Source organism: Primulina tabacum, chromosome 10, assembly GCF_025594145.1.
Source record: "Primulina tabacum isolate GXHZ01 chromosome 10, ASM2559414v2, whole genome shotgun sequence".
Lineage (NCBI taxonomy): Eukaryota > Viridiplantae > Streptophyta > Magnoliopsida > Lamiales > Gesneriaceae > Primulina > Primulina tabacum.
In genome coordinates this window covers 5,756,475-5,784,120 of record NC_134559.1, presented here as the reverse complement: position 1 = coordinate 5,784,120, position 27,646 = coordinate 5,756,475, and the positions used below count along the sequence as shown (strand labels likewise).

The window sequence follows — 27,646 nt, the reverse complement described above, 5'->3', positions numbered from 1 at the left end:
TAATAAAAAGTAATAAGATAATGGTTATTTTTATTAAACTCGTTCTTACTTTATTATAATAATTCAACCTTTATTATACAATATACATACTTTAAAAAGTCATAAATATAGTCCAGTCCAAGTTTTAGCCCACGGCCCACCTACTCAAAGATAATATTGTTAATTAAGGTTGGAAAACAAGAAAATACTTTATAGCTACACTGGATAAGTTCCATGACACGATTTTGAGAAATTTTAAAATATAAAAAAAAATAAAATTGTGAAACGATCATACGAGTCAATTTTGTGAGACATATCTCTTATTTGAGTCAACTATGAAAAAATATTACTTATTATTGTAAACATGAACATGACTGATCTGTTTCACGAATAAAAATCTGCAAGACCGTCTTACATAAACCTACTAAAAAAATGAGAAATTTGATTCTGATGGTGGAATCGAAAGTAATTTTTTTTAATAGTATTATTACATTTAATACAATAACAAAAACTATAAATTATTTCTTCTTGAAGTAGGTATCTATGAGAGAGTTTTATACATTTATATTTATATTATTAAATGAGTTGAACAGAGTCAAAATTAATATTTTGGACTTTAAATGTAATATTTTTAGTGAATCGGGTTGGATATAAGTATGTCTAAAAAATTGCTATATAAGACGATATCATATGATTTTTAATGTGTTTTTAATTTTAAATTTTGAACCAATTATATAATAAATGTGACACTCGACGTACATGTTTTTCGAATAGTTGTCTCTCTTGTATTTTAACATATAAGGGAATATATCTTGAACATCACTACATATTCCAGAAGTAACTTTGGGTTAAACTATTCGTGAATTTTTTACTCTTCAAGCAATCGCTGCTATCATCAGCACAGTGAATGACATTACAAATACTCCCCAACTTCCGACAAATGGTATGGATGATTATGGAAAATTGGAGTCCGAAAAAAGGAATAATGTAAGGAGAAAATTGGACTAAAACGGGTTACTAATAAAAAAAAAAGGGAAAAAAGAAGAGACTTCAAAGCAAGAATTTGTGTAACCAACCTGCTGCGTACAAGCCATGGCTAAATATCTGCTTACGTTAAAGCAAAGTTCAGGTCAAAATCGAGGCTTTTCGTTTTTTCTGGGCCTCACCCTTCAAGCAATATAACAAACACACAGTAAAACACACCCACTGAGAGTGTTTTGCATCAAATTTTCCCATAAATGATAATAAAATCCAACAAACTGCATTGTATTCTACCCATTAGCCATCAGGTCACGTTTTCCTGCAAGCAGTGAAGTCCGTCACTCCCTTCTCTCTCACACACAGTCGTGCACGGATATACAAAGCATCAATTGGAGATTTTTTTTGGGTTTGACCGATTTACAGGTAAAAGTTCTTTATTTGGGATGCATAAGGGAATAAAGTTTTGATCTTTGCGGAATTATTACTCAGGAAATAAAAGCCACAAGTTGTGTGCTTTGATGGCTAGTTTTGTAGTGTTTTTTTTTAAGAAAATAACTAGTTTTTGTATTTAGATAAATAGAGAAATTTATTCAAGTATTGTCTGAGCAAGAGTTATAACATCAATCCAAGCCTAGAAACCGCATTTTTAGTTTTGGAAGAATGTTTTTTAAGTGACTTTATAAATAATTTTGTTCATCCTACGTTAATTTTTTTTAAAAAGAAAATGATTTTGTAGGAAAACACTTTTGAAAAGCTTCTGTATCTGCGCTGGAAGTGATTGCAATTTCTGTAATGATGGAATCATCTATCTAAAAATAGAAAAATCTTTACATGATGGTCAACTGCCTAAAAGATGACAGAGGGTGAAGTGGGCTGATTGTATTCAAAGCAATTTTCCATGTTCCTTAATTCCCAAATAGGAAGAACTGATTAATCATTAACTTAAAGAAGAGTTTTCAAATTGAATTAAAATGCATTATGGATCGTGTCTTTAAGTGTTGATTAGGCCTACTTGAATGGCTCATAGTTTATCATTCAGTAGTTACTGGCAAATTCCGTCTTTTTTCTGTGACACAAAGTTTTTCAGAAAAAGGATACAGAGAACAGTTTCATAAAATCAAATTGAATCTTCTTTGTAGAAATAAGGAATGAAAGAGAAGTTGATTCAATTGAATATTTGACAAGTTTCTGTAAGAAAAGAATGTTTCATTTGTAAATTGTAAGATTTAAGATTATTTTGGTTGCTCTCCTTTTATATGCACGCGCAAGTTATACACGCACCAATAAAGTTCTTGAATAATAACCACTTGAAAGTAACTTAGTAAAAGAAGAAATGTAGACATTTTTGGATTTATTCAAGTTTGGCTAGTTCACCATCCAGGCAAAATGCTTTCTAGCGTTCAATAAGACGAAGTTTGTTGTAAAGATAAGCTCTTTGTTTATTATTTGTACTTTTCTTCTATCAACTGGCTGACTTTGTTCCCTGTCATTGATAAGGATAACTGAGCAAGCATTGCAGTTAGTTTATAAATAGGTAGCACAAGCTTTGGATGCATTCAGGAAGAAATGGATGCAAATATCCCCTTGAGCAATATTCTTCTTTTGCTTTTCATTTTGCTGAGTGCTATATGTCAATCTTCCGCATCGGGAATTGAAGCAAACCAGACTGTTGCACTATTTATAAATGCCTCAGAAGTATCAGCAAAGGAGATACCAAAGACAATGTTTGGTATATTTTTCGAGGTTAGATTAATCAGCCATGAAGAAAATATTAATCGATGTTGTCTTTGTTATTTTGCTTGTGATGGCAGCGGAAACATCATTGTTTTTTTTATCTTGAAAAGCAGATGTATTGTATGTGCTTATTTGAAATGAATGTTGATTGGCGCATCTCTTGTCATGTTGTTAGTCAATAGGTCATTAATATTGATCATTTTGCTGGAGCTACATACAAGCTAGAGCAGTTATCCTCCCTAGTTTATAATTTATTTTCTTAATTTTTTAGAAGACTTTTCACAATTTTAGCCTGACATTATGTTGTTGCACCCCCTCAAAAACTATAAAAATGATAGTTATATGTTATGCTCCATTAATCTCGGAATGTTGGCTCTGCCTCTTAAATTTGCAAATGAGATGTGTTCTTTAAGTTTGTGTTATTTTATGAGACATTTGTCCAGAAAACGATATTTAGCGTTGCTGCTTCTGCTTATGTTGCTGATCCTTTGGGGATGCTTGAACGGAAAACTGATCGTACCAGTTCTGAAATTGAGGATAGTAGGAGCTGGATTTCCTATACCTCTTATATTGGTTGCAATGTTTTTTTGAAACATCGTTTACCAAATTTTAGGTTGAATCCCAGTCATAATATAAGCCAAAATATATGTGGCCTGTAACACTGCTTATGTAAACTGAAATGTCTAACACTCGTTCTTGCCAAACCTTCTGTAAGTAATGGTTTCGTCAGCTCTAATGTATCGAGGCTGCAGCATGTTACTCTTTGATATTCCTGCAGGAGATTAATCATGCTGGAGCTGGAGGACTTTGGGCCGAACTTGTCTGCAACAGAGGTCAGCAAGAATTTCCTTGCGTTTTTCTTGCGTCAGACCAACCATACTCACCATTCTTAATGTATTAGTTTATATGACAATAACTCTTTAAGCTACTTTTACTTTCTTTTCTAGTTTTCCACTGTTGGGTCTGATGATTTGAAGAAATAGTCACAGTGATTTACAAGGGGATTCTTTTAGATTGTAGTATAGCTTAAGACAGGTAATGTGACGTAATTTAACTGCAGGATTTGAAGCTGGAGGTTCCAACACTCCTTCAAATATTAATCCTTGGTCTATTATTGGGAATGACTCATCTTTAATAGTATCAACTGAACGTTCATCATGCTTTGATCGGAACAAAATTGCACTCCGAATGGAAGTGCTTTGCAACCATGATGGCCCCGAAACGTGTCCAGCCGGAGGAGTTGGTATTTTCAATCCTGGCTTCTGGGGAATGGTAAGAGTTGATCTCTGACAGATATATTTGAAAAAAGTCTCGCCTCCTGATCACTAATGGTCTAAATGATCCTTGTCTCTCTACTGAACTTTATTTATTTTTTTATTTTCCTTCAAAACTGTGGGAATTTTGAATATGTAATTCATCCATCCTTTCAGTGTTTTAGATGGCGAATAAATTTTTTTTTTTGAACAAACAGTTTTTTGTTCTGTCTTCTACAGTGTGTGTGTGTCTGTCTATTCACAAAAGTTGAAGTTTGGTTGAATTATGAAATTTTAGAAGCAAGGAAAAAAACCAAAATCATGAAATAAAAAAATATTACTTTTCACGGATTTTGCTTGAACTTCTCTCTAAAAAATAAAAAAAGAAATGCTTTTTCAATTAACATATTTAAACATAAAATTAATTTTTTAAAAATATCAGTCTAAAAAGATTAGCTTAATGAATTGCTTTTTTAATATAATCTTATGATCTTCCCTGTGGATATGTGTGGTGCATTCTTGATTTAACCCATGTTTGTTTTCTTTTTATCATTCCAATTTTACGGTTTCAGTCTTTCTAATTTAATTTAAGGTGCTCGACATTGAGTGTTATTGTTACTTTGATGTTGCTCCATGATTATTGATCTTACAATGGAGCTGTCCCTGCAGCTGATGCTAGGAAAATAAATGCATTTTTATTAATTTTTTCTACAAACGATCAATTTCGTTCTCACATTTCACTGATTGTTTGCCAACTATGCCGTGATCTCTGTTGCAGAATATTGAACTAGGGAAGACGTATAAGTTGGTTCTTTATGTTCGTGCATCGCAGTCAATTAACGTTTCTGCATCATTGATTGGGTCAATTGGACTGAAAACACTGGCTACTGCTAACATTATGTGAGAATTGATGGCTCACCACTTATAGCCTCTCAATGTATAGTCTTCAATTTATTGAAGCCTCATTTGAAAAAAAATTTGTGTCATCTATGGTCTTGCAGAGCTTCTGATGTTTCAAATTGGACAAAGATGGAGGTGTTGATGCAAGCAGAAGGAACAGATGCAAGCTCGAGACTTCAACTGACTACAACCAGGAAAGGCATCATATGGTTTGATCAAGTATCATTGATGCCTGTAGATACATATAAGGTAAATATACTTAAAGTTCTATTCTGAGTTAATTGAATACTTTTACTTGAATTATGAACACTCTTTTTTAGCATAATAATGTCAATTATCATTCATTTCTATTGTCCGTGATTTTGAAAGTTAATAATTCAGTGAAACTATTTAAGAAGGCCGTGGTGATGTAAGCAATACACATTGATAAACTGCCCAATCTAGAGATTTTGACTTCATTTGAAACAAAAACGTGGTCTTGGTCTTTTAGAGATGTTAAGACAAGACGAGGAGCTTTTGCTATATGGAGTAAATGTTCTTATATGCTCACAAAGCAACTAAACAAATACATTTTTTTATTCAGTTTTTTTGATGTTACCTTCGTAAAATAAAGTAAAAATCTTATATGGAGCATTTTGTGGTATTTTATTTATATCACCAAGGGTTTATGTTCAACGCTGTTTTTAGTGATTTTCTCTGGATACAGGGGCATGGTTTTCGCAATGATCTTTTTAAGATGCTGAAAGATTTAAGTCCTGGATTTATTAGGTTTCCAGGTATTGCTATAATGCCTTCAGTATATGTACTAATTTTTATATTTTCAAGTTTCGACATTCTATTGCATATTATCAAGCGCTATACCTTCTCGTGCCGTGCCTTCTACTCCAATCGAGTTGAGAAAGCAGTACAAATTAAGAAGATTAAAAAATGTAAGAAATAAATAACAAAGATAACGTATGAGGCTCTTAGCACGGTCAGGCAAGAGCATCTTCAAGAAGGAGATGGGCATAATACTACTATATCTTCTGTTTTGCTTATGGTACTCGTTTAAGATTTCTTTCTGAAAATTTTCATATATTTATCTCACAGTTTTTTGTGCTGATTTGTGTAACTGCATCAATGTAGATCTAACGTGCTTGATATCCACATGTTAGGTGGTTGCTTTGTTGAAGGTGACTGGTTAAGAAATGCATTCCGCTGGAAAGAAACAATTGGGCCGTGGGAGGAGAGGCCTGGTCATTTTGGTGATGTCTGGCATTACTGGACTGATGAGGGCCTTGGTCATTTTGAATTTCTACAGGTGTATATCTGCAATTTTCCTCACATTTTATAAGAACATATCCTAGTTTCCAAAAAAATCTTAATTTGCCATTTTTGTCATCACTTCCCCCTTTTTCGCCACTTTTCTGCAGCTTGCTGAGGACTTAGGTGCATTACCTATATGGGTGTTCAACAATGGTACTTTTTGTGCACATTTAATTCTCCCTTGGAACACGCTCTATTGATTTTTGACTCCTACCCAATTCACCCTAAGGATTTACTTTATTGATTTTTTACTACCCTTTTTTCTTCTTGTCATGTCTAATGATTTCAGGAATTAGTCACAATGACCATGTTGACCCTTCTGCCATCCTACCTTTCGTACAAGTATGACTTCTGGGTTTGCTTTAGATATATACGGTACTTATTATTAAGCGATTTTCAAGAATGTGGAAAATTAAAGTGATTTTGGGTGGCTCATTTTGATTTCACTTACTAATATGCAATTGATAACAAGCACATCTAACTCATGCCTAACGCTTTAAGTCATGTCCTGGGTCTGCGGGCTCGGTCTCCCCCAAATGAGACTCCACACAATGAACTCTCACAGTAATTACTTTATAGTTGTTCTTGTTTTACGAATATGATTATATCAAGTTATCAGAAGAGTTATATTTTTGTATATATCTATTTACACCTCTCCGGCAACCAGTGTGGGACAGGTTATAACACTTTTGCGCCATTGTTACACATGCAGGAAAGAAGAAAGTTTTGTTATCTAGAGATTTCCTATTTAACGAGCTTCACTTGCACTTAAACCTCAGCCCCACCAAACTGTATTACCCTGCTAAAAGTTTCACTTAAAATGCAGGAGATCCTGGATGGAATTGAGTTTGCGATGGGTAGTCCTCAGTCTAAATGGGGTTCTGTTCGAGCATCAATGGGACACCCTGAAGCCTTTGATCTGAGATATGTTGCAGTGGGGAATGAGGACTGTGAGAGGCAAGATTACAGAGGTAGGAATTATTTATGATATAATGCTCGTGTTATTTAATCTACGTTTTAGTAAAGCAATACTTTTACATAATTTTTCTTATTTTCTAATGATATAGGTAGCTACCTCAAGTTTTATGACGCTATTAGCCATGCATATCCAGACATCAAAATAATCTCTAACTGTGATGGCTCTTCTAAACCATTGGATCACCCAGCTCATTATTATGACTATCATGTAAGAATATCAACTCTCTTTTCAAGCACTTGAGATATACTTCGGTTTTCCATGATGCAATAATTATTTATTTATTCTTTATCATATATTTTATGCTACCAGATTTATAGCAATGCAGACAATGTGTTTGGAGCAGCTAGAAAATTTGATAAAGCACCACGAGGAGGTCCAAAGGTTAGAAACACTTTGCTATGCCTATAAGATTTGATAGGTTTAGTAAATAATGATTCTTTAAATTGCATTGTAAATGGTGCAGGCTTTTGTGAGTGAATATGCTGTGACCGGAAATGATGCTGGCAAGGGTAGTCTTTTAGCTGCTCTGGCTGAAGCCGGATTTCTTATTGGGCTTGAAAGGAACTGGTATTTTTACGCTTAAAATACATGATTACCTTGCTTGCATTTTGGGCTTTTTCTTTTTCCCTTCAACTCCATACTGCATTTCCAGACCCGTATTTCCCCAGAGGATAAATTTCATAAAGCTCAGCTTTTGTTTGTAGAATATAATGTTTTATAAGAACATCATCATCTTGATTACTTTGTACCAGCAAAGTTATTCTGATTTTATGGTGTATAATAAATATCCTTAAAACTAACTTGTCCACATGCTAGTTAACTTCAAAAACTGCATGATCTATTGTTAAACTCTTGCAAGTCTAATGATATTACATCATCTTTTTTACCCTTTTGGCAGTAAGACAGTTCTTACGAGCCGGTTGATATTATGCTTCTGCTATATATATGTGTGTGTACTAAATATTGATGAAGACTTAACATTCGCTTCTACGATGCAGTGACGTAGTAGAGATGGCAAGCTATGCACCATTGTTTGTAAATAAAAATGACAGAACGTAAGTTTGTTTTGTTCCCTAATTTTTTTGTTTCTTTATTACCTCTCTCGTGATCTGTTTCTAAGCCGGAAACATTTCGCTTTTGTTTAGGTGGAGTCCTGATGCTATCGTTTTCGACTCATCGAAGATGTATGGAACTCCTAGTTATTGGATGCAACATTTCTTCAAGGAATCAAACGGTGCAACTCTTCTTAATGCTACCCTTCAAGCTGGCGTGGAGAGTTCTCTCATTGCTTCCGCGGTTATGTGGAAGAATACAGAGGACAACAACAAATATCTGAGAGTAAAAGTATAATACGATAATTTAATTTTCAAATTTTAATATATTTATATTCTTTCAAAAGTATTTAAAGGGTATTGGAAAAAATTTAATATATATATATATATATACTGAGATACTACTGATTTAATCTTTGGTAGTCTAATTCAAAGGGGGTGCTTTAATACTGCAGGTGGTTAATTCTGGGATCAACAGTGTGACTCTTCAAATTTCTATAGATGGATTGGAACTGAACTCGATACGGTCACAAGGGTCGATCAAGACCGAATTGACATCCACAAATTATATGGATGAGAATTCTTTCGAACATCCTGATAAGGTACTCGAACGCCCCTTTCTAACAATATGCAAATCCTGGGAAATCGTTGGCTCCGTCCGTGAGATGCTAGTAATTGTAATCGAAGAAGTTATATGGTTCTTACGTGTACAAAATTTCTGGCTCCGTCACTACACGTGAATGCTGATCTCTAGTTCTTGTATTGTCTTTGTGCAGATTGTTCCTCTCAGAAGTTTGCTAGAAGATGTTGCGGAGGAGATGGATATCTTGCTTTCTCCGCGATCTTTAACATCCATCGATTTGCCAATAAATCCAAACAATATCAGGATTGTAGGGTCTGATTCTGTTCTGAGATCCTCGCACTAACGATGATATTCTGTTCAATGTTGTCTATAATAAAAACAGCAACTCAAATATGATGGTGTTCACTAATTTTATATATACTGAGATTTCTCCTTATTTATTTTGACATCAAGAGGAGATTTTAGGAAATTTAATAATAATTAATAGAAAAATAATCACTAAAAAATAAATCGAGTTTATAACATCAATACTAGTAAAGGGACAAAAAAACTATCGTTTTTAACAAGTTAAAAAGTAAATTGCATCCTTAAATCTTAATAACAAAAATAACCAAAAGAAAAGAATGCAAATTCGTGTAACCTGAAATTCAGAGTAACAAAACAATTCTCGAATTAACACTTTATAAAAGTGTTGTCTTCAGATGTCTCCAATACGTCACAGTAACACAGTAAAATGTGTGATGCATTGTCTTTGCAAGTTCTTCATAAAATTCTCTCGTAATCATTCGTCTAGCTTTTTTAGCACTTTCGGCAATTGTGCAGCAGTTATTTTTTAATATATCTATAGAATTGTGTTGATCTTGATAACTTGAATAGATGCCTAACAAATAAAGAAAGTAATATTTCAAGTATGAAACAAATTCTTCCAAATGATAACGATCAAATCTAGATTTTAAAAAACTCAAAATTCTAGAAAGATAAAAAAAATTCACTCTAGATACGGACCGGGCCGACCATCTTTCCAAATTTTAATTGAAAATGTTAAATATATAAAGTCATCTTAATTAAACACATTGGTTGTTCATCTAATTTTTTTTATATTAAATATTTTATACTTTCATTTTGATTTCATGATTGAGTTTGAATTTAAATTTTTTAATAAATTAGAGTTTAAATTAATATTAAAAATTAATAATTTTCATCAGCTCGAATTCTAACTCATCTATGCATGAAGAGATGTTTGATTTTGATTTTTATTTTTTTGCCTTTTATGATAACATACTATTGAATTTTTTTGTTTTCAAATATCTAATTATAAATAAATATATATTATATATTAGTTATATGTACATATATTAAATTATTATATATGTGACTAATATATAAAATATATATACATGTAATATTATATATAAATTATATATAATAACAAGAGTATGCCTCTTGTGAGACAGTCTCACGAATCTTTATCTGTGAGACGGGTCAACCTAACCGATATTCATAATACAAAGTAAAAATCTTAGCTATAAAAAATAATATTTTTTTATAGATGACCCAAATAAGATATTTTTCTCACAAAATACGACATGTGAGATCGTCTCACACAAGTTTTTGCCTAATAACAAATCCTTAGCCGCAAGAGACGGGGGGAGTGGATTTCTAATATTCTTCATTTTCAATCTCTTGCCTTTTTTTGCCTGTCTATACTTTTTTTCCCCATTTAATTTTCATAATAATTTGATAAATTATGAGAAAAACACAATTTTTTGATAAAAATATTTCAAAAGTACTGTAATCTAATTTTTTTTAAAAAAAAACCATCAAACCATCAGGCATCAGCATATCGCCAATAATAAATTACGAAAGTCTTTTAATTTATTTAACTGCTACTATAGTCGCAGTTTGCTTTGTATTCTTTTCGTGGTTATTATATATAAATTAAACCACGCGATTATAATTTTTTTTTAAAAAAAATAGCTTACGTTTTAAATTAATTTAAATTTAAAAGTAACTTTATTTATAAAAAGATGTTTAAGAAAATTATGATTATGTTGAGCTAATCATAAAATGTTGTATTTTATTTCTTAGTATCATTAGTTTGACAAAAACTTGTGTGAGACGGTCTCACAAAATACGAATAAGGCGGTCGAACTGAAAAAATCGTTATATTGTATAAAATAATAAAATAATATAATATATTTTAAATTTTAAATATCTTAAATGTGTATATATAAATAATAAAAAAGATATATTTATCAAGGTTTTAAATGTAAACAATATACAAACAATCAAATATAGTTATATATATATTTTTTAAACAGTTAAAAATAAAATAAAATCTATTACTAAAATAATATTTTTAATAAAATTTAAAATCGATTTAAAATATATATATAACAAAAAAACTTTTAAACTATAAATATAAAAAATAAATTTTTTAAAAGATAAATAAAAACGATTTTTAATTTTTTTTAAAATGTGAAAACAGGTTCTGATCAGTTTAACCAGTAAACGATTTTTTAACATTGTATGGATCGAACATGTGATCATTTTCGATCGAACCGATCGTTCTGATTTTGAAAACACTGGTCCTAACTGTATAAGAATTAAGATGCACTTTTTCAGTTATCCCATATATATAGTTTGATTTCTAATTTAATAGTATTTTTTTTTTACAAATATATCACTGTTAGATTTTGAAAAAATGTGTAACTAAAATTAAATAGAGATAAAATAAAAATTTTGTTGTAAGCTTTTCTTTTACAATGATATTCTTAATTAGTTTTAAAATGATATTATTAATCGAGTAGATCTTTTGTGAGACGGTCTCACGAATTTTTATCGGTGAGACGCGTCAACCCTATCAATATTCACAATAAAAAGTAATACTCTTAGCATAAAAAATAATATTTTTTATGGATAACCCAAATAAGATATCAATATCACAAAAATACGATCTGTGATATCGTCTCACACAAGTTTTTGTCTTATTAATTTGTGTGAAAAAACAAGTAAATATATAAATTCGTGATACATAGAGTATATAATTATAAATAAATATAATAAGATAGACTTAATTAAACGTGAATTGTCTTCAAATATCCAAACTCAAACTTACATTTTTTATTAGTCCCTATTAGAAAAATATATTTTTTTACACTTCCTTATCTACAGAAAAACGTATTTGCACTCTTTATATTTTCTTATAGAAAATCGGCATGAAACTTTGAATATATAATAATATTATATGATATTTAGATTACATGTTTTTTTTTATGAAAACCGGTACAAAATATTTAAAATGTAGTACTCGTTTAAGAAATTTAAGTATCAACTATTTCAAATCTGTTGGTAATATATGATATTTGAGTACCCAAACAATTATAGCAAGTGTTAAAATTAATAGAAAAATTTCTAATTTTACACTCACAACCTTATCTTTTATATCATATCTAAAACAATAAATACTCAAATATCATATATTAGTACTATAATTTTAATGTTTTGTATCGATTTTCATACCTGAAGATATAAGTGGACCCAAAGAAGATAAATTTTTTTTATATAAATAAAATATTACAAAACATTTTTTCTTGACGAAGACTAAACACAATCGTATGTTTGAATTTTAAAGATTAAAAATAGATTATTCTGATTTAAACTGAAAAATACTATATGTACAAATTGAATTACATATTATATTACAAAATAAATTCGAAATTTCAAAATTATCGTTACAATTTATTTTGAAAAAAGTTTCAAAAATATATTTAAAATAGTTTTGTATTTTTAAATATATTTTATAAGCTCATGTGTAAATCAGTTTATATATATACGTAGTACGTGACATAACCGGTTAAATTTCCGTACGTTCAACGGTCCCACGTGTCCAGATCTACGCGGTTTCTTCGTTCCCACCGCCGTCCTATTTAATCCCTCATAGAGCCTCCCATACTCTCAAGTCTTCACTTCGTCTCTTCGTCTGCCTTCGCACTCACTCTGAAGCAAATTTTCTTCTATTACCTGTCTTAATTCTGAGTCCTGATCACTACTTTCAAGGATTAAAGATATGGGTCTTTGATATTTATTATCGATTTGGTTCTGTTTTTTTTTCTGAATTTTTTCTTCAGAGGATTTCGTCAGTATGGAGCAGATATGGCAGATGCACCCGACATTCGGCGACTATTTGACTCAAGACATATTTACAATGGAAACAGAGACTCTAAACAAAGCTCTGCAAAAGCCATTTGCGGGTAATCACCCTTCGTATACGGAAGATTTGCTGTCAGCTGAAATGGTCGAGTCCTTCTTCGCGGCGCCTGTTCCAACTCCTACGGCCTCCGGCGGATCGGAGAACGATACTCCTTTTTCCAGGACGCGCCGGAGCGCTAGCACCGAGTGGGAGGGTGACGAAGCGGAAGTCACGAGCGACGAAGCGTTCAACGGTGACATTTATCGTGGCGGATCCCTCCAATTTCAGGCAGATGGTGCAGCAGATGACGGGAGGGAGCTTCGTGCGGGTGGATGGAAATTTCCCTGTATCTCCGGTGCTGAAACTGAAGCCGTGTAGGCCTATGAACCGACTGCAGCCGTGTGGCAACTTGCCCACGATTGACCCCTCTGTTTTTCCGATGCAAGACCCCTCGGCTCAGCTTCCGCCTCCGCCCGCTCCGGTGGCTGATGGTGGCGCACCCGCTGCTGGGCTGCAGTTCGACTCTTTCGGTGGATTCCCGACTCTAGAGTCGTGGAAAGTTATGTAGCTTTGGTTGGTTATTACATTTTTTCTAATGCAATGGGAGGTGATTAGTTCGATCCACCGTTGCCTATTGCTTACGGGTTGATACGTCAAGGTATAATTAGTCGTCTATATATTGTATTAATTTTGAGGTAATTAATCTTTGATATCTTAATATGTAATAATAATAATATATATACTAATAAAATGTTAAAATTTTGATTTAAATTAATATAGATAAGTGGATAGAATTTTTATTTTCTAAACGTAAAGTTGCGGGTTCTATTTTTGGGCTTTTTTTATATAATTTTATTTTTTAATTCATATACCAAAATAACGGTTTATTATCTCGTTATTTTTTATAATTATATTTTGATGTTATTTTAATATAAATCAAATGAATTAAAATTTCAAGATGAAATATAATAAGTTATAAATGTATGTCTTTAATTTGATGAACATAAAAATTCATATGAAATCGTCGTATTAGTTAATTTTATGAGGTAAATCACCAATCGATCTGACATATGAAAAATTATTCTTTTTTATTATAGACATAGACCAAATTGGTAAGTTTCATAAATAAAAATTACTGAGCTCGTCTCATAGAAAACTTACTTTTACACAAAGAAATCAAATTATTCTCTTTCAAGTAAGTCTCCAGTGAGACAGTTTAACGATTTTTATCCGTGAGACAGATCAATCATGTTCATATCTACAATAAAAAATAATAATTTTTCATAAATTATCTAAATATGATATTTATCTCATACATTTAATCCATAATAGTATCTCACAAGAATTTTATTATTCTCGAAAACTTGAGAATATTGTAACATGTTAATTGGGTAGCTTCGATGCTACATGTGGGGGCACTGTCCTATATGATTTGGATGAACAAGATTCACATACATACTGTGATTTTAAAAAAAAAAAATTAATGGACCTCATGTATCTGTGACTAAATTTAGACCCTTGATTCTATCATGAGACAATACTCCTACATGTAGGATGGAATCAACCTGTTAACTGACATCGTTAGGTTGACTTGGTTCTCGATTATATACTTTAAATAATTTTCTCCCGATGATGTGATGCTCTTTATCTTTGAATGGTTGTCTTTGAATAATTATATTAATATAATATATTTTTATTGACCTTGCATTATTTTATTAATGGGTTCTAGAACAAATAATTAATTCGCTTTATATTGTCTGGGTACGTATGTGATCGTGGTCCTATAACATGTCTGGGTGGTCCAAATCATAAACATTTTTTTTTTCCAGATGAAATATTTTGATTATTTTGAAATAATATATAAATTTTCCAAACTAGTGACTAAACTAGTGACTATTAATAAACAAGTATGTACAATATTGATATACACACATAGTACACATTAAAGTTATAAAGTCGAACGTTTGTCGTTATAATTGTTGATAACGGTGTTACTCAAATATTTTAAATTGAGTTAAGCATACGTTTCGATTGCTCTAAGCAGTATGGAGAATTATTGCACCTAATAATTTCTCACTCAATAATCGTGCTTCTTGTAATCAATGAGAATCGAACTCGTGAACTTGTATCCGATACTAATTATAAGATCGAACAGTTGTTTTACTGGTAGATGTGCAACCGAAATCTTTTAAAACCGTACAACAGTTCAAATATCATGTTTCGACTGTTCTATCGAACAATAACAATGATCACACCCAACATAAATATTAAGCAATATAATGTATGACAACAACATTATCATTAATGAATTATAATCGTATAAAATGTTAGAGTGAAATTAAAAATTATATGACAAAATCATTTTTTAAATTAAAAATTATGACTGCCCCAATGACATCATTAGAGGTTGTCGTTGCCCCGACGGCCACGAATGAATTACTGTACTTAATTGTACGTTCCGTCCTTTTCAATTTGACTTGACATATCATTTGTGATAAGGTTTTTTTAATATAAAAAAATTATGTTCAAATTGCAAATCTTTTTTAAATATATTTTATGTTTTAAACAATTTTGTTTTAAGCAGGATTTGAATTTTTAATCCATTCAATATTTTATGACATCCGAAATTCAACCTTCAGATTCTTTTATAAAATCAATCCATCAAATTTTATTGAAACATATTCACGTTACAAACCTTTTTTCGCGTGCTTGTATGACTACAATCCATATAGAACGATAACGTCAAGCATAGATTCTTTTGATTAAACGACGATCGTCTAGAAGTGATTTAAATCGAGTCTATATAGTTCAAAACGAAATTAATAGAAATTTTTGATTGAAGTCTCGTATTTATAATTGATAGAACAATTCGAAGGCAAATCTTCAAATAAATAACAAAATAATCTGGGCACAAATCAATGTGCCATATTTATTTCATGGCAATTTTTTTCTGATGGGAGCTAGCAAGCTCGAAATCAGTGAAAGATAAAATAAGAGAACATCCTCTAATACGAAATAATTGACTTTTTAAACATAATTAATGGTTAATATCATTTAAACTTTAAATCAGATCTTCCATTATATATACAAACTTTCACCATGTCCTGTATAGGTCAAGGAGAAGTGATGAGAAATAGATTAGATTTTTTTGTTACGGGGGACTCGTGATCAGAGATGACAATTTTCTTCATGGGTTTGAGACCTCGCGGGGAATACCTGAAACATGGACGGAGATCACTAATATTAATATTATCACTAATAATAATAGATAATAATAAGTTTTGATTTGAAAAAATCTCCGAACACGTCCTCATCTTACCTCATTAATATTTCTGAATCGATGATGGAAGTGGAAATGATAAGTTGATCTCCATGGTTTCGGATTTGAGGAATCGGGGATGGGCTGGGGATGGAATTCAGAGACGGAGATGAGGATGACAAACCCGTCCTGCCTCTTGCTATCCTTATTCATGACCACTATCTTTTGGTATTCATCGAATAAACTCTTGTGTAATATTAGTTAGATAAACACAATAGATAAATTCTGCATGATAAGTTCGTCTAATAAAATATTAATAAGAAAAATATTGATAAGAAAAATATATTTTATAACCAGGAGAAAATACGGGAGATGATTTAGACATCATTTTGGGAGACAGTTGGTCTAATAAAAACAATGTCAGTTTGTGGTGCGTGACGGTTGACTTTGTCAACGTCCTCCGTCATTTATATCAATCCCATTCAAATCTTCACATTAGTTCACGTCACACCGACGTCATGCTTACTTCAATTTATTTACCCTCGAATCATGTCTCTCATTGTAGGATTACTAAGCCAATACTAATTTAAAACATCCTCAAGATATAAAATACACGAGAAGAAATAATACAGGCTAAACGTATAACTCAAAATAAAATCAAAAGTGTTTTGATCGTATGTACAAATAAAATCGTCTCGAGTACCATAGTTTTTTGTCAATTTTTTTCTACACGACCGTTTATAAATATATTAACGTAAAAGACATATAGTTGTAACCCGAATCAAAAGTGCCAATGCAACACGATTATGGAATATCTAACTACTCCAACTATCCAATTCGTAAAGCAAATGATAATTTGTAATTAAAAAGAGAGAGGACTTGGTCTAAAATCAATTTTTAGAAATATAATATAAAATAAAATAAAATAAAGCCACACAAAATGGGTATTTTCATACGAAATTTAAGCCAGTTGACCACCTCACTATATACCATTACAAATTGACAGCCCGCAAAGAAATTTCAACTAAGAAAGGTAGTTGCATTGCATGAGAATAAATCTTTGTAATATTTATTCGTAACAATCTGCGTATCACCGAGAAAAATTTACTATACATGTTGATTGTGGAAAGTTAAAATAAAACATGTTAATTAAGAATGTTAGAGAAATTGGGCAATATTTTTTTTATCGTTTCAAGTAAACGGATGATTACCTACCCTTTTGGGTTTTTATGTTATTTTTGGTTAGGTTGGGTTTGACTATATACATGTCGATTTCATAATCACATACTCAATTATTTGAGAATGAATGAAAACTTTAAAAAAATGGATTGACAAAAACTTTACTTTCATTTATTAGTAAATTAAGCAAATGCGAAACTTCGTATTTTTCGTGCCTCAATTGATAATCGAAGTGTGTCGATGATAAAAAAATAATAAGGCTATGTTTGGTAGCCATGATAAGGGAATGATTATTAAATAATCATCTCTTATCTCATGTTTGGTTCATTTTTAATTTAGCATGCAGGCCCTTGATTATGATTGAAAGCCCTCACTATTTATTTTATTTGTGTGATTAAATATTACTCCTCAAAGGTGTGATAATGTATAATTCTTGAATAGTGATAATTATAAAATTGTATATTGACCATAATATCCTTGAATTGTCTTCTTCAATATAATATGAAAATTAAAATTAGTGAAAATTTAATAATTAATATAATATTTAAATTTTTATTATATTTTTTTATAAATTAATTTCATATATTTTTATTATTTTCAATTATTTAAAAAAAATAAATTGTAATGCAAATTTATCTTAAATTAAAATTTTATAAATTTCTAATCTTGTTAATTAATTCTTTTATGGAAATAAATATTTATTAAATTATAATTTATTTTGTTTAATAATTATCGTAATATTTTCAAATATATTTCTAATAAATATATTTAAATTAATTTTAATAAATGTAAATTATAATTATACATATTTAATTATCTATCAAATTATTTTAAAAATATTTATAATTATTTTAAAAAACAATAATATTGTAATTATTACTAAACTTTATTTAACATTAACATTCAAAATATTATTGCTATTTTAATTATTAAAGTAGATGCATATTTACAAATTTATTTCTAATAAATATATTTAAATTAATTTTAATAAATATAAATTATAATTATTAATATTTAATTATCTATCCAATTATTTTAAGAATCTATATTTAATTAATATTTGGGGTATTTTGGTCATTACAATAAAATTTACAAAATTATTTCATCATTTTAAAATCATACCAAACATCATGTTATTTATCTCACCATACTATTAATCCATATATCTCATTTTTTTAATCACTCTAATTACTAATCATTTACTTATCCCATCACACGTACCAAACGGAGCCTAATAAAATAAACCAGGACTAGAATATAATCAATTTAATTATTTTTACGCATTTATCTCAAATTAGAATGATGTTGAAATATCAATTATATATATATATAGCATTTCTTTTTATCATAGGTAATTACGGGTCATGCTAAGCCTACCAGTGAAGGAACACACCCAAATTACATCGAATAAAACACATGTGATTTTTTTTTTTTTTTAAATGAAGAAAAACATACGTCTGATCGAAAAAAAAATTAATAACTTTTATTTAAATTTTCTTAATAAATTTACATCATAATGAAATTTAAAATTTTATAGAAGAATAAGCTTTTTTGGGATAAAAAATTGCCTATAATAATTCTCCTTTCACATTTCAGGAACTCGAGTTGGGGTGTAAATAATCCAAATCAAGGCAAATAGTATCAAGTTTAAATTTTGTTCGTTTAAGCTCGAGGTTGATTCGAGCTCTTATCATCTGGCTCGAGCTCAACTTATCTTGAAATTACTAAGCTTGCGACATGTTTGATCTCGACTCGTTAAAAACTCGTTTATCATGGTAATCAAGGCGATCTCGAGTTTGGTTCATTAATTGCTCGCTTATCATGTTTAACAAGTATGACTGGAGCTCGGTTCGCTTTCGAGCTTGTGAAGTATATAATTAAGCTCGAGTTTGATGTTGATTCGAGCTTGTTAAAAATTAAATATATCTATATTCAATTCCTTCAATTGAGATCAATTAGTTACTAATATTTGTATTTGTTAACTCAACAAATGAGTCAAGCTCGAGCTTACGAGCCACCTAAACAAGTTGAGCTCGAGCTCGCAAGCATATTAACAAACATGTTTGCGAGCTCACGAGCCGAATATCATTAGGCTTGAGCTTGAATTAACTAAATTGTCGATCTCGAAATCGAGCTCGAGCTTGTCTGGATATGATCAATAAACAAACTCAAACAAACTTTTTATCGAGCCGAGCTCCGAATTGCTGCGAATTGTTTGATTCGTTTACATTCCTAAACTCGAGTTAGGCAGTGTTTGAATATACCTTAAAAAATGATTATTAATTAAATTTTGTTTTTTTCGCAAAACTTTATAATAGAAAAATTCATTATCATTTTTTTTAGGGAGACTTGTCAAAAAATCCATATACCCATTCTTAACTTTCTCTTTATTCCCTATCATACTAAAACTTTGTTTAAACTCCCCATTTCATTTAAATTTTCAAATTTACCCTTATATCTTTATTTTAAATAATTGATTTTTCTTTTGTAAATAATGGCCCATCATGCTTCCGAAAATAAACTAAATCTTTTACCTCTTTGACCGGAGTACCACCGGGTTATATCCACCGTATTTTACGAACTGCTCCTCACAGTCCAACCACACGATCGCAACCGATGGTTACTGACGCAGATTCCTTCAGCAGCACTTAGCACAACCCTAATTCGTTTCCTACCTTAGGGTGTACAATAAAAGATAAAATTTTGAAAATAATACATGAGAGGGGCTAGAGCAAAGATTTCTTTTATTTAAACACAAACATTTTATTAATACATAGTAACCTCCTGTAGAGGAGGAGAAACTTGTTTAGCTACTGATAGTAGCTGAACTCACTACACACATAAACTTGAAAGAGAATTATTACAAATGTTTTGAAGAAAAACGAAGAGGTTGATCGATGTCTTCATCTTCCTTCTGCTTCTTTATTTATAGAAGGCTCCTTCAGATTTGAAACTTCGGACTTCAAATCTTCATAAATCTTTACAGCTTGCACATGGATCATGTAGTGGTTGAGTGGTCCAATAGGTTGGTCCCTCCACCTTTCTTGATTTGTCTTTTTCTAGATTATTAATCTAGAAACCGCCCCTTCTTGGATTTTTATCTGCCTGCGTAAATCGTATATATGCGTTTGGATCAGATCAGCTTGTATCTCCTTTCCTTCTTTTTTGAGCTGTTTATAATAATCTTTGGAAATTTTCAGCTCTTTTCTAGTTGCCTTAATCCTTATTCTGGAAACTCTGAGATAGTTGAAATACATTTTCTTTTGTTTCCAGTTCTGGTTTAAGTCTGGTATCGTTTACTGGTTCCTTTACTCTTATTTATAGTGTAAAGTTTGGGTCCAGTTTTCTTGTTTTCTTTATTGGATTCCCTTTTAAAATAAAAGATCCAATGTTCTTTTGTCTTTTATCACTTATTATTAGTGGTCCTGTTGTCCTTGTCCACCGATTATTGGTGGTCCTGTCTTTCCACTTACATGGTGGGTTTTCTTTATGTTAGTGGACTAGTCATATGTCCACTTTCAATTTTGTCGAGGAATCTTTGGCTTTCGGTTTCCTCGAGGAAAACGTGAATGTGGTCCATCTCCACTTGTGCTTGTGTTGGTAAAGTGTTTCCGATCAGATCTCGGTTTGAATCCTTTACCGAATTCAGGTTCCTTCTGGTTTTGGCATTCAAGGCAGATGTTTTCTGACCATCTTCCTATATGTGCCATGTTACAGAATTTTCGGCGAGTTTCTTTACTGGCCGGCAGCTTGCTATTCCACAAAAGATTTCTCTTTTTCTCGAATAAATCTTCTGCAAAACTTGTGATTTTTCCTGTCATGGTGTTTAACAGGAATGATCCGTTCACTGAATGATTATAAAATTTGAACGAAAACTTGACTTTGTCCATCTCAGTGAGACAGACCCATAGACCCCAAGCTCTTCTGGTAGACATATCATCTTCAGAAATTGAAGCAACCAGGGGTGTTTCTTCTGTTGGAGGGTCTTTGATAAATTTTTGGATATTTGTATCCGGCCTCCTTAACTTGATGAAATGAAAGGCTTCGTGAGAACCTTTCCCTGCTGGTTCTGGTGCTGCACTAAAAAAGTATAGCTCCACAACATCTCCTCTGGACAAATAATCATTATTCGCCCAAGTTTCATGAACAGCTTCCTGGATCCACTTTGGTAATCCTGAAATTTCCGGAAAGCTGGGTGATGTAGTATAAACTGAGGCAAGAGCCCCGAATTCATACCATGCTTTAACCTCCTTTGGATATGAATTTGGTTTCATCCATACCCTTGGATATTTTCCTGAGACATCAACCCTGTTAGTAGCTGGGTTGATTCCAATTCTTGTTTTCAATTTCTCACAATTCTGTTGATAAACCTGAAATGGAGAAATTATTGCTTCGTTAGTACCAACCTTAGATTTGCCTTTGTCAATAAGAGGCCTAAGGTTGATCTCTCCCTCTTCAATCCCCGAGGTGAAGGGTTGACTTGAAGACTCAAGATAAGGATCAGGAGTCTCTATTTTTGTTTCAGCCGACTCATCTGGTGATGATCCCGACTTAACACTTGTGCAAGGGGTATTTGAATCCCCTGCTACAGGTATAGAGTCCTGTACTCGAAAACTCTCCAGTTGGGAAACCAATGGCTTCTCAATGCCTTGGAGGATAGGCCTTTGCATTACAGACCATAACTGAGTATATGCCTGTAAACATCCTGTAATTCGATCAGAGACAACTCTCTTATCGGCTTGTTGTAGTCTTCCCTGCAACTTCCGCGTTTACGACTAGCTTGTTAAACTCGTTTTGAAGCATTTCAAGGTGTTCCCTCAAATGCCTCTGCATCTTGATGATGGAATTGATATCACTACTCTCCATCTCTTGTTAAAAAATCTGCAAGAATATTTTCATGAGATTTTATTATCACAATATCAAAAATATAATTCTGACATAATGCTTGCCATCTTAATAATCTAGCCTTCTCTGGTTTAGATTCAATTATATTCCTTAAGAACGCTTTTACCTGTGTATTATCAACTTTCAAAGTAAATTTCTTTGCAAGTAAAAATAATGGCCATTTTTCAAAAGCTCTTTTTACTGCATAAAATTCCTTTTCATTGATATGCCATCTAATGACTTCTGCATCCGAGAATAACCCACTACAATATCTGCATGGTTGTTCTCCATCTGGGGTAAGCTTAGTAAGAACTGCTGCCCACCACTGATCACTGGCATCGGTATATAATACCAGATCATCTTCGTCTTGAGGAATCGCCATTTTTGGAAGATTTTTACAAACCTCCTTTAAATGGATAAGTCCTTCTGTGTGTTCTTTTTTCCATATAAATCTTGCATCTTTTTTCAATAATGGACTGAACACCTTCCTGTGTTTTGCTAGGTTTTTTATAAACATCCCAGCAAAATTAACAACTCCTAAAAAGCTTTGAAGTTGTTTCTTGTCTTTGAGACTTTCTGGAAAATTCTGCACCTTTTCAACTATGTGGTCTTGCAGAATTATTCCTGACTCATCGATTTCAATTCCGAGGAATTCAATTTTTCTTGTAGCGATGGCTGTTTTCTTTTCAGATAAAACCAGTCCTTCTTTCTTGCAAATCTTAGAGAAAATCTCTAAATGCTTAACATGTTCATTCATATCTTTAGATGCTATTAAAACATCATCAATATAAACAAACATAAATTTAAAATAATCCTTAAAAAGATTATCCATTTTTCTTTGAAATATCTGGGGTGAATTAGCCAATCCCATTGGTAGCACTTCCCAAATATAATGTCCTTGACGTGTGGAGAAAGCTGTAAATTTCTTGCTTCCTTCCTCCATCCGAATCTGATAAAATCCAGACTTACAATCGAATTTAGAGAATATCTTGGCGTTGCGTATACAACTAATCAAGTGTTCTCTACTTGGTATAAAATACCCATCAAATTCCAGAATTTTATTAATTTCTTGATAATTAATAACAAGTCTGGGTTTTTCTCGTTTTATCTCACCATGGTTTCTTACCAGGAAACCTGGACTGCTATATGGTGACATACCTGTTTTGATTAAACCAAGGTCTAAATGTTCATTGATTATAATCTGCATATCCCTTTGATCAATAATATTCATTGGAATAGGCTTACAACGGACAAATTCATACTCTTTGCCTTCCTTAATCTTAAGACAAGCTTTGAGTTGATTTCTGTCCCACCATGCCAAGGGATCCTCATTATAATTTTCTCTGATCATTTTCTTGACATCTTCCAATGATACCTTAGCTTCAAATTCTACTTCATTTGTTTGTAGAGTTATCTTAAGGCATTCTATATCTTCTTGTTGGAGTTCTTTATCAGCTCTCAACTGGAGCATTGTTTCTCCAAACCGTCTTGAATCCTTCATTTTTGGGTTCAGAAGTTTTCCTGAATCACCATGCTTGCTGCGAAACTGGATCGGCAATTTTCTATAAAATTCTTCTCTTAGTCTCTGGACTATGATTTTGTGATCACATGGTGTTGTGAACACTAATCTTCTAGTCTCATTTTCTTGAGTATAGGATTTGAACATTTGTAGGAAATTATTTCCTAATAATATGTCAGCTCATGTATCATGAAAATAAATTGGTGGTGTCTTTACCTTGTACCAAGGTGTTTGTCCAGCACCGCCAATCATAATTTCAGTCATCTTAATCCCTTTACATAAGATTAAAATTCGTCTGGAAAAATATCTTCCAGCAATCTTTGGTAGTTCTTCTTCCAAATTATTTGGAAAAACTCCTCGTTTTGCTGTACATATTCCAGCTCTTGAATCAATATATGCAGCAAAGTATTCTGCCTTATATTGTTCATACAACATTCCTACTGGAATGTATATGGAGAATGGGCTTGTGGTCATTGGATTTTTCATATCTTATCATTTGCCATAAACTCCATTCCATACTCTAGACGTTTCCAAGGTTTGTGTTCCTCGAGAAACTCTAATCCAAGAATCATTCGATCTGATTCTTTCCCTGTAATTCCTTGAATGTGAACTTCCAGTTCTCCGATATTAATCAGTCCTTGGTAAGTTCCTATCATCGGTTGTTCCAAATAGTATATTGAATTACAAGGAAATTGATTCCTTTGTTTTGTAATATCAAATACTATTTCTACTTCCTTCCAACCTTCTGGGCATCTAAGTTTTCCCATTGTAGAAAAACTTTTTGGCTCTTGTTGGGTTTCTATGACAGGCGTTTTTCCCCATCTGTAACTCGTAATTCTATCTCCTTGAAAAGATAGTCTTCTTGATTCCAATTTAAGACTTTGATTCCTTTGTAGAATCGGTTTGTCTTGTATTTGGATATCTGTTTCCTGTATCAAAGGAAACTCAACTCGTTCTGGATAAACTGCCTGAGCAACTATTCCGAATATTTCAGGGATTTCAATAAACTCATTTCTAATAAACAGTTCAGAATGATGTGTATTAGACAGAGCATATGAAATTTGATAGGTAATAGAATATGGCCTATTACCTTCTTTCATCAGCCTTTTTTCCTTGAAGTTTTGATGCAAAGTCAAGGCTCGGCTGAAATCTCGATCTGCCAGGTTGTAGGCTATCCTTGGATAGATCACTCCTACAATCTTTCCCGCACAGAGATTTCCTGAGATTGTTCCCAGTACTGAATCTTGAAGATTCCTCATTCTTTTATCGCATATAGCAATATCAATAGGTGAATCTATACCTTCTTTAAAAGTAGCTTTTATCATAATTTGGATTGCTCCAATATGAATCCAAGACATAGTCCTTGCTACTTCTATCTTTAGTTTTTGTAATTCTTCCTTAATTTCTTCGGAAGGAATTAACTGCATCTCCATTCTATTTCCTGTAAGTTCCATCGGGATTGCCATTTCCCTTATAGATACTTTATAGATTAGATGATGCTTTCTGTTTCTTAGGCCAAGACTTCCTAAGAATTTTTCTATCTGTCCTGCAGAGAAACCTTGATATCTCTGTAGACTCGGATTTTCTCTCATGATTCTTTGAATCATGTTATGAGATATTGTTATCTGGCTGAAAAACCCAGACAGAACTTCATGTGTTTCGTGTCGAAACACCTCGCCTTCAGTTAGATTCCGATTCTGTTCCATCAGATTCTTCCTGACTTAAGACTTCTTCTTCTTCATATATACTTTCATCTGAGGCGATGTCCTCAAATCGGTATACTTGAATAAGATCTTGATAATAAACTGCTTCTTCAATATCCGGAGTAGGATCAAAGCGTTTAATACCTCTTTTTTCATTTTCTGGACAGTTGGTCGAAATATGACCTCTTGCTCCACATGTCCAGCAATTACAGTCCTTGAAACTTTCATTAGCCCGAGTATGAGCTCTTCTGAAAGTTTTCTTAGTAGGTGTTCTTCCTGTGCTTCGAGATGTACTCGATGCTTGGGATGATATCCTACTTCTCGATGGTCCGCTTCTTTGTCCAAATTTATAAGATCTGGCTTTTTGTCTAGACCATACAGTTCTTGGTTTCCAAGAACTTCTCCCACTTCGGGCTTAAGGATGAGTCCTGAAACTTTTCCTCTTATGCTTCTGTGGTTTACTTCCAATAATTGTTGGAAGATCATTTTCCTTACAACACAAATGAGTTCTTTTGTTGATACCCCTTAAGCGTTTATAATTCTTTTGTAATGCTGCCATATGGCACCATTCTGCCAACTTTCCTTTGAGGAAAGAGGCTATTCTTGCCAGCGTATCTGAATTACCAGGTAAGTATTCCCTTATGAGCATCTCTCTCCAAGGGCTTGGCATTTTTGCGAAGAAAAGCTGCATAGCTATATCTTCTTCGACTCCTGATTTCCATCTATATTTAGTGAATAACATAATATATTCATCCACCAAACATATATCATGTAATTCAAGACTATACAGAGCCTGAGTATATTTCTTCCTCTTCTCTGTATCTTGACTATTAAAATAGTCTACCCCTATAAATTGTGCTTTAAATAGGGTAGCCATTTTTCCGGTTATCTCGCTCAGAGATTCTCCGGCCAGGATTGACTCTTTCATTTCTGATGAAGTCATGTCCCAAGCAATTTTCACTGATCCCATTAGACTCATTTCTAAAAGTTTAATGAATCCTTCTTTATTGAGATCAAGTGTTCATGTTGCGATTCTCATAGCAGATGTCCAATCATCTATGAGATCTTCTCTGTTTTTGAAATCTAATACATCAAGGTTAAGCATAACCCCATAAAGATGTATAGGATCTAAAACAGTCTTCCCGTAGGGTGTTTGGTGCAAGGGAATTTGACTTCTCCTTGTCCTTGTACCCGCTGGGTGTGATCCTCCACCAGTATGGAAATCTGATTGGGATTCTCTCATGTTAACATTATGAGATCCCATACTTTCCCTTGGTGGTTCCTGAGTAGATGACCAGGTTATAGCAGGTACTTCACTCCCTGCTGTATTCATCTTTAGATCTACAACTTTGAGATTTGCGAAAGATTCCGCAAGCTCTTGTAGATCCTCTAAACCAATCATTTCTAAAGTTGTCATCAGATCAATTTCTTTTCTGAGACAGACTTGATTAGATTGATCATCTTTTCTTCTTCAGTCAAAGGTTTTGACACCACTCTGGCCTTCCCTTGTTGGTGTAACAAAGGTTCAGTACCAAAGGATGGTGGTAACCAACCTCCTGAAGTTCGTTTACTGGAACTGGGTTGTTGTTCCAGTTTCTGAATTATTGTTTGAATATCTTTTAATATTCCAAGAATTTCTTCCTGGGTTTCAAGGATTTTCTCAACTCGTTGTGGTACAAAATATAGCATATTGCCATAATTTTGTACTGTCTTCTGAATTTTTCTAAGATCTGAAGAGAGCTTAGAGGAATCTGGAACTATCTCCAAAAACTTATTTGTTTGAATTATAAGTTTACCTGAGAGTGCAGTAGCTTCCCTTGCTGTTTCTGATATCTAACAATAGTTAGATGCACTTGTTTATATTCCAAAATATTGGAATATTCCTTGTGAATTATTTTTCTCGAACCGTAGTTCGGATTCATAATTTTTTCAAAATTCTCCTTCTCATACAATTAGTTACTTAGTAAAAATAAAATTTGTGTTTAAATAAATCCACCTAAGGCTCTGATACCATTTTGAAAGCGTGAGAATCAATTGAAATTAAAATAGGAATAAGGGTATTTTTGTCCATTTTAAAGTATTAGGGAGTTAAAAGAAAGGTTTTGAGGTGTAGGGAGTTTGGATAAAGTTGAGTTTGGGTTTGG

The 27,646-nt window shown here is 32.3% G+C and overlaps 1 protein-coding gene and 1 pseudogene across 3 annotated transcripts; both read left to right on the top strand.

Moving 5' to 3' along the window:
- Positions 1 to 1,016: 1,016 nt before the first annotated feature.
- On the top strand, positions 1,017 to 9,212 carry LOC142504817 (alpha-L-arabinofuranosidase 1-like). 3 transcript variants are annotated; one of them, XM_075617632.1, is made up of 18 exons: positions 1,017 to 1,383; positions 2,495 to 2,703; positions 3,473 to 3,527; positions 3,755 to 3,966; positions 4,726 to 4,847; positions 4,949 to 5,096; positions 5,554 to 5,623; positions 6,002 to 6,147; positions 6,260 to 6,305; positions 6,442 to 6,494; positions 6,979 to 7,123; positions 7,220 to 7,338; positions 7,441 to 7,512; positions 7,595 to 7,698; positions 8,130 to 8,186; positions 8,277 to 8,475; positions 8,639 to 8,785; positions 8,960 to 9,212. In XM_075617632.1, exons 2-18 carry the CDS (start codon positions 2,527 to 2,529, stop codon positions 9,107 to 9,109), a joined length of 2,022 nt encoding a protein of 673 aa, XP_075473747.1. In that variant the 5' UTR covers positions 1,017 to 1,383; positions 2,495 to 2,526; the 3' UTR covers positions 9,110 to 9,212. The 3 variants fall into 3 exon arrangements, with proteins under 3 accessions (XP_075473747.1, XP_075473746.1, XP_075473745.1); XM_075617631.1 differs by having other exon boundaries at positions 2,480 to 2,703; XM_075617630.1 differs by having other exon boundaries at positions 2,458 to 2,703.
- A 3,506-nt stretch (positions 9,213 to 12,718) lies between these two features.
- LOC142505354 (calmodulin-binding protein 25-like) lies at positions 12,719 to 13,718 on the top strand (annotated as a pseudogene).
- The last annotated feature ends 13,928 nt before the right edge of the window (positions 13,719 to 27,646 follow it).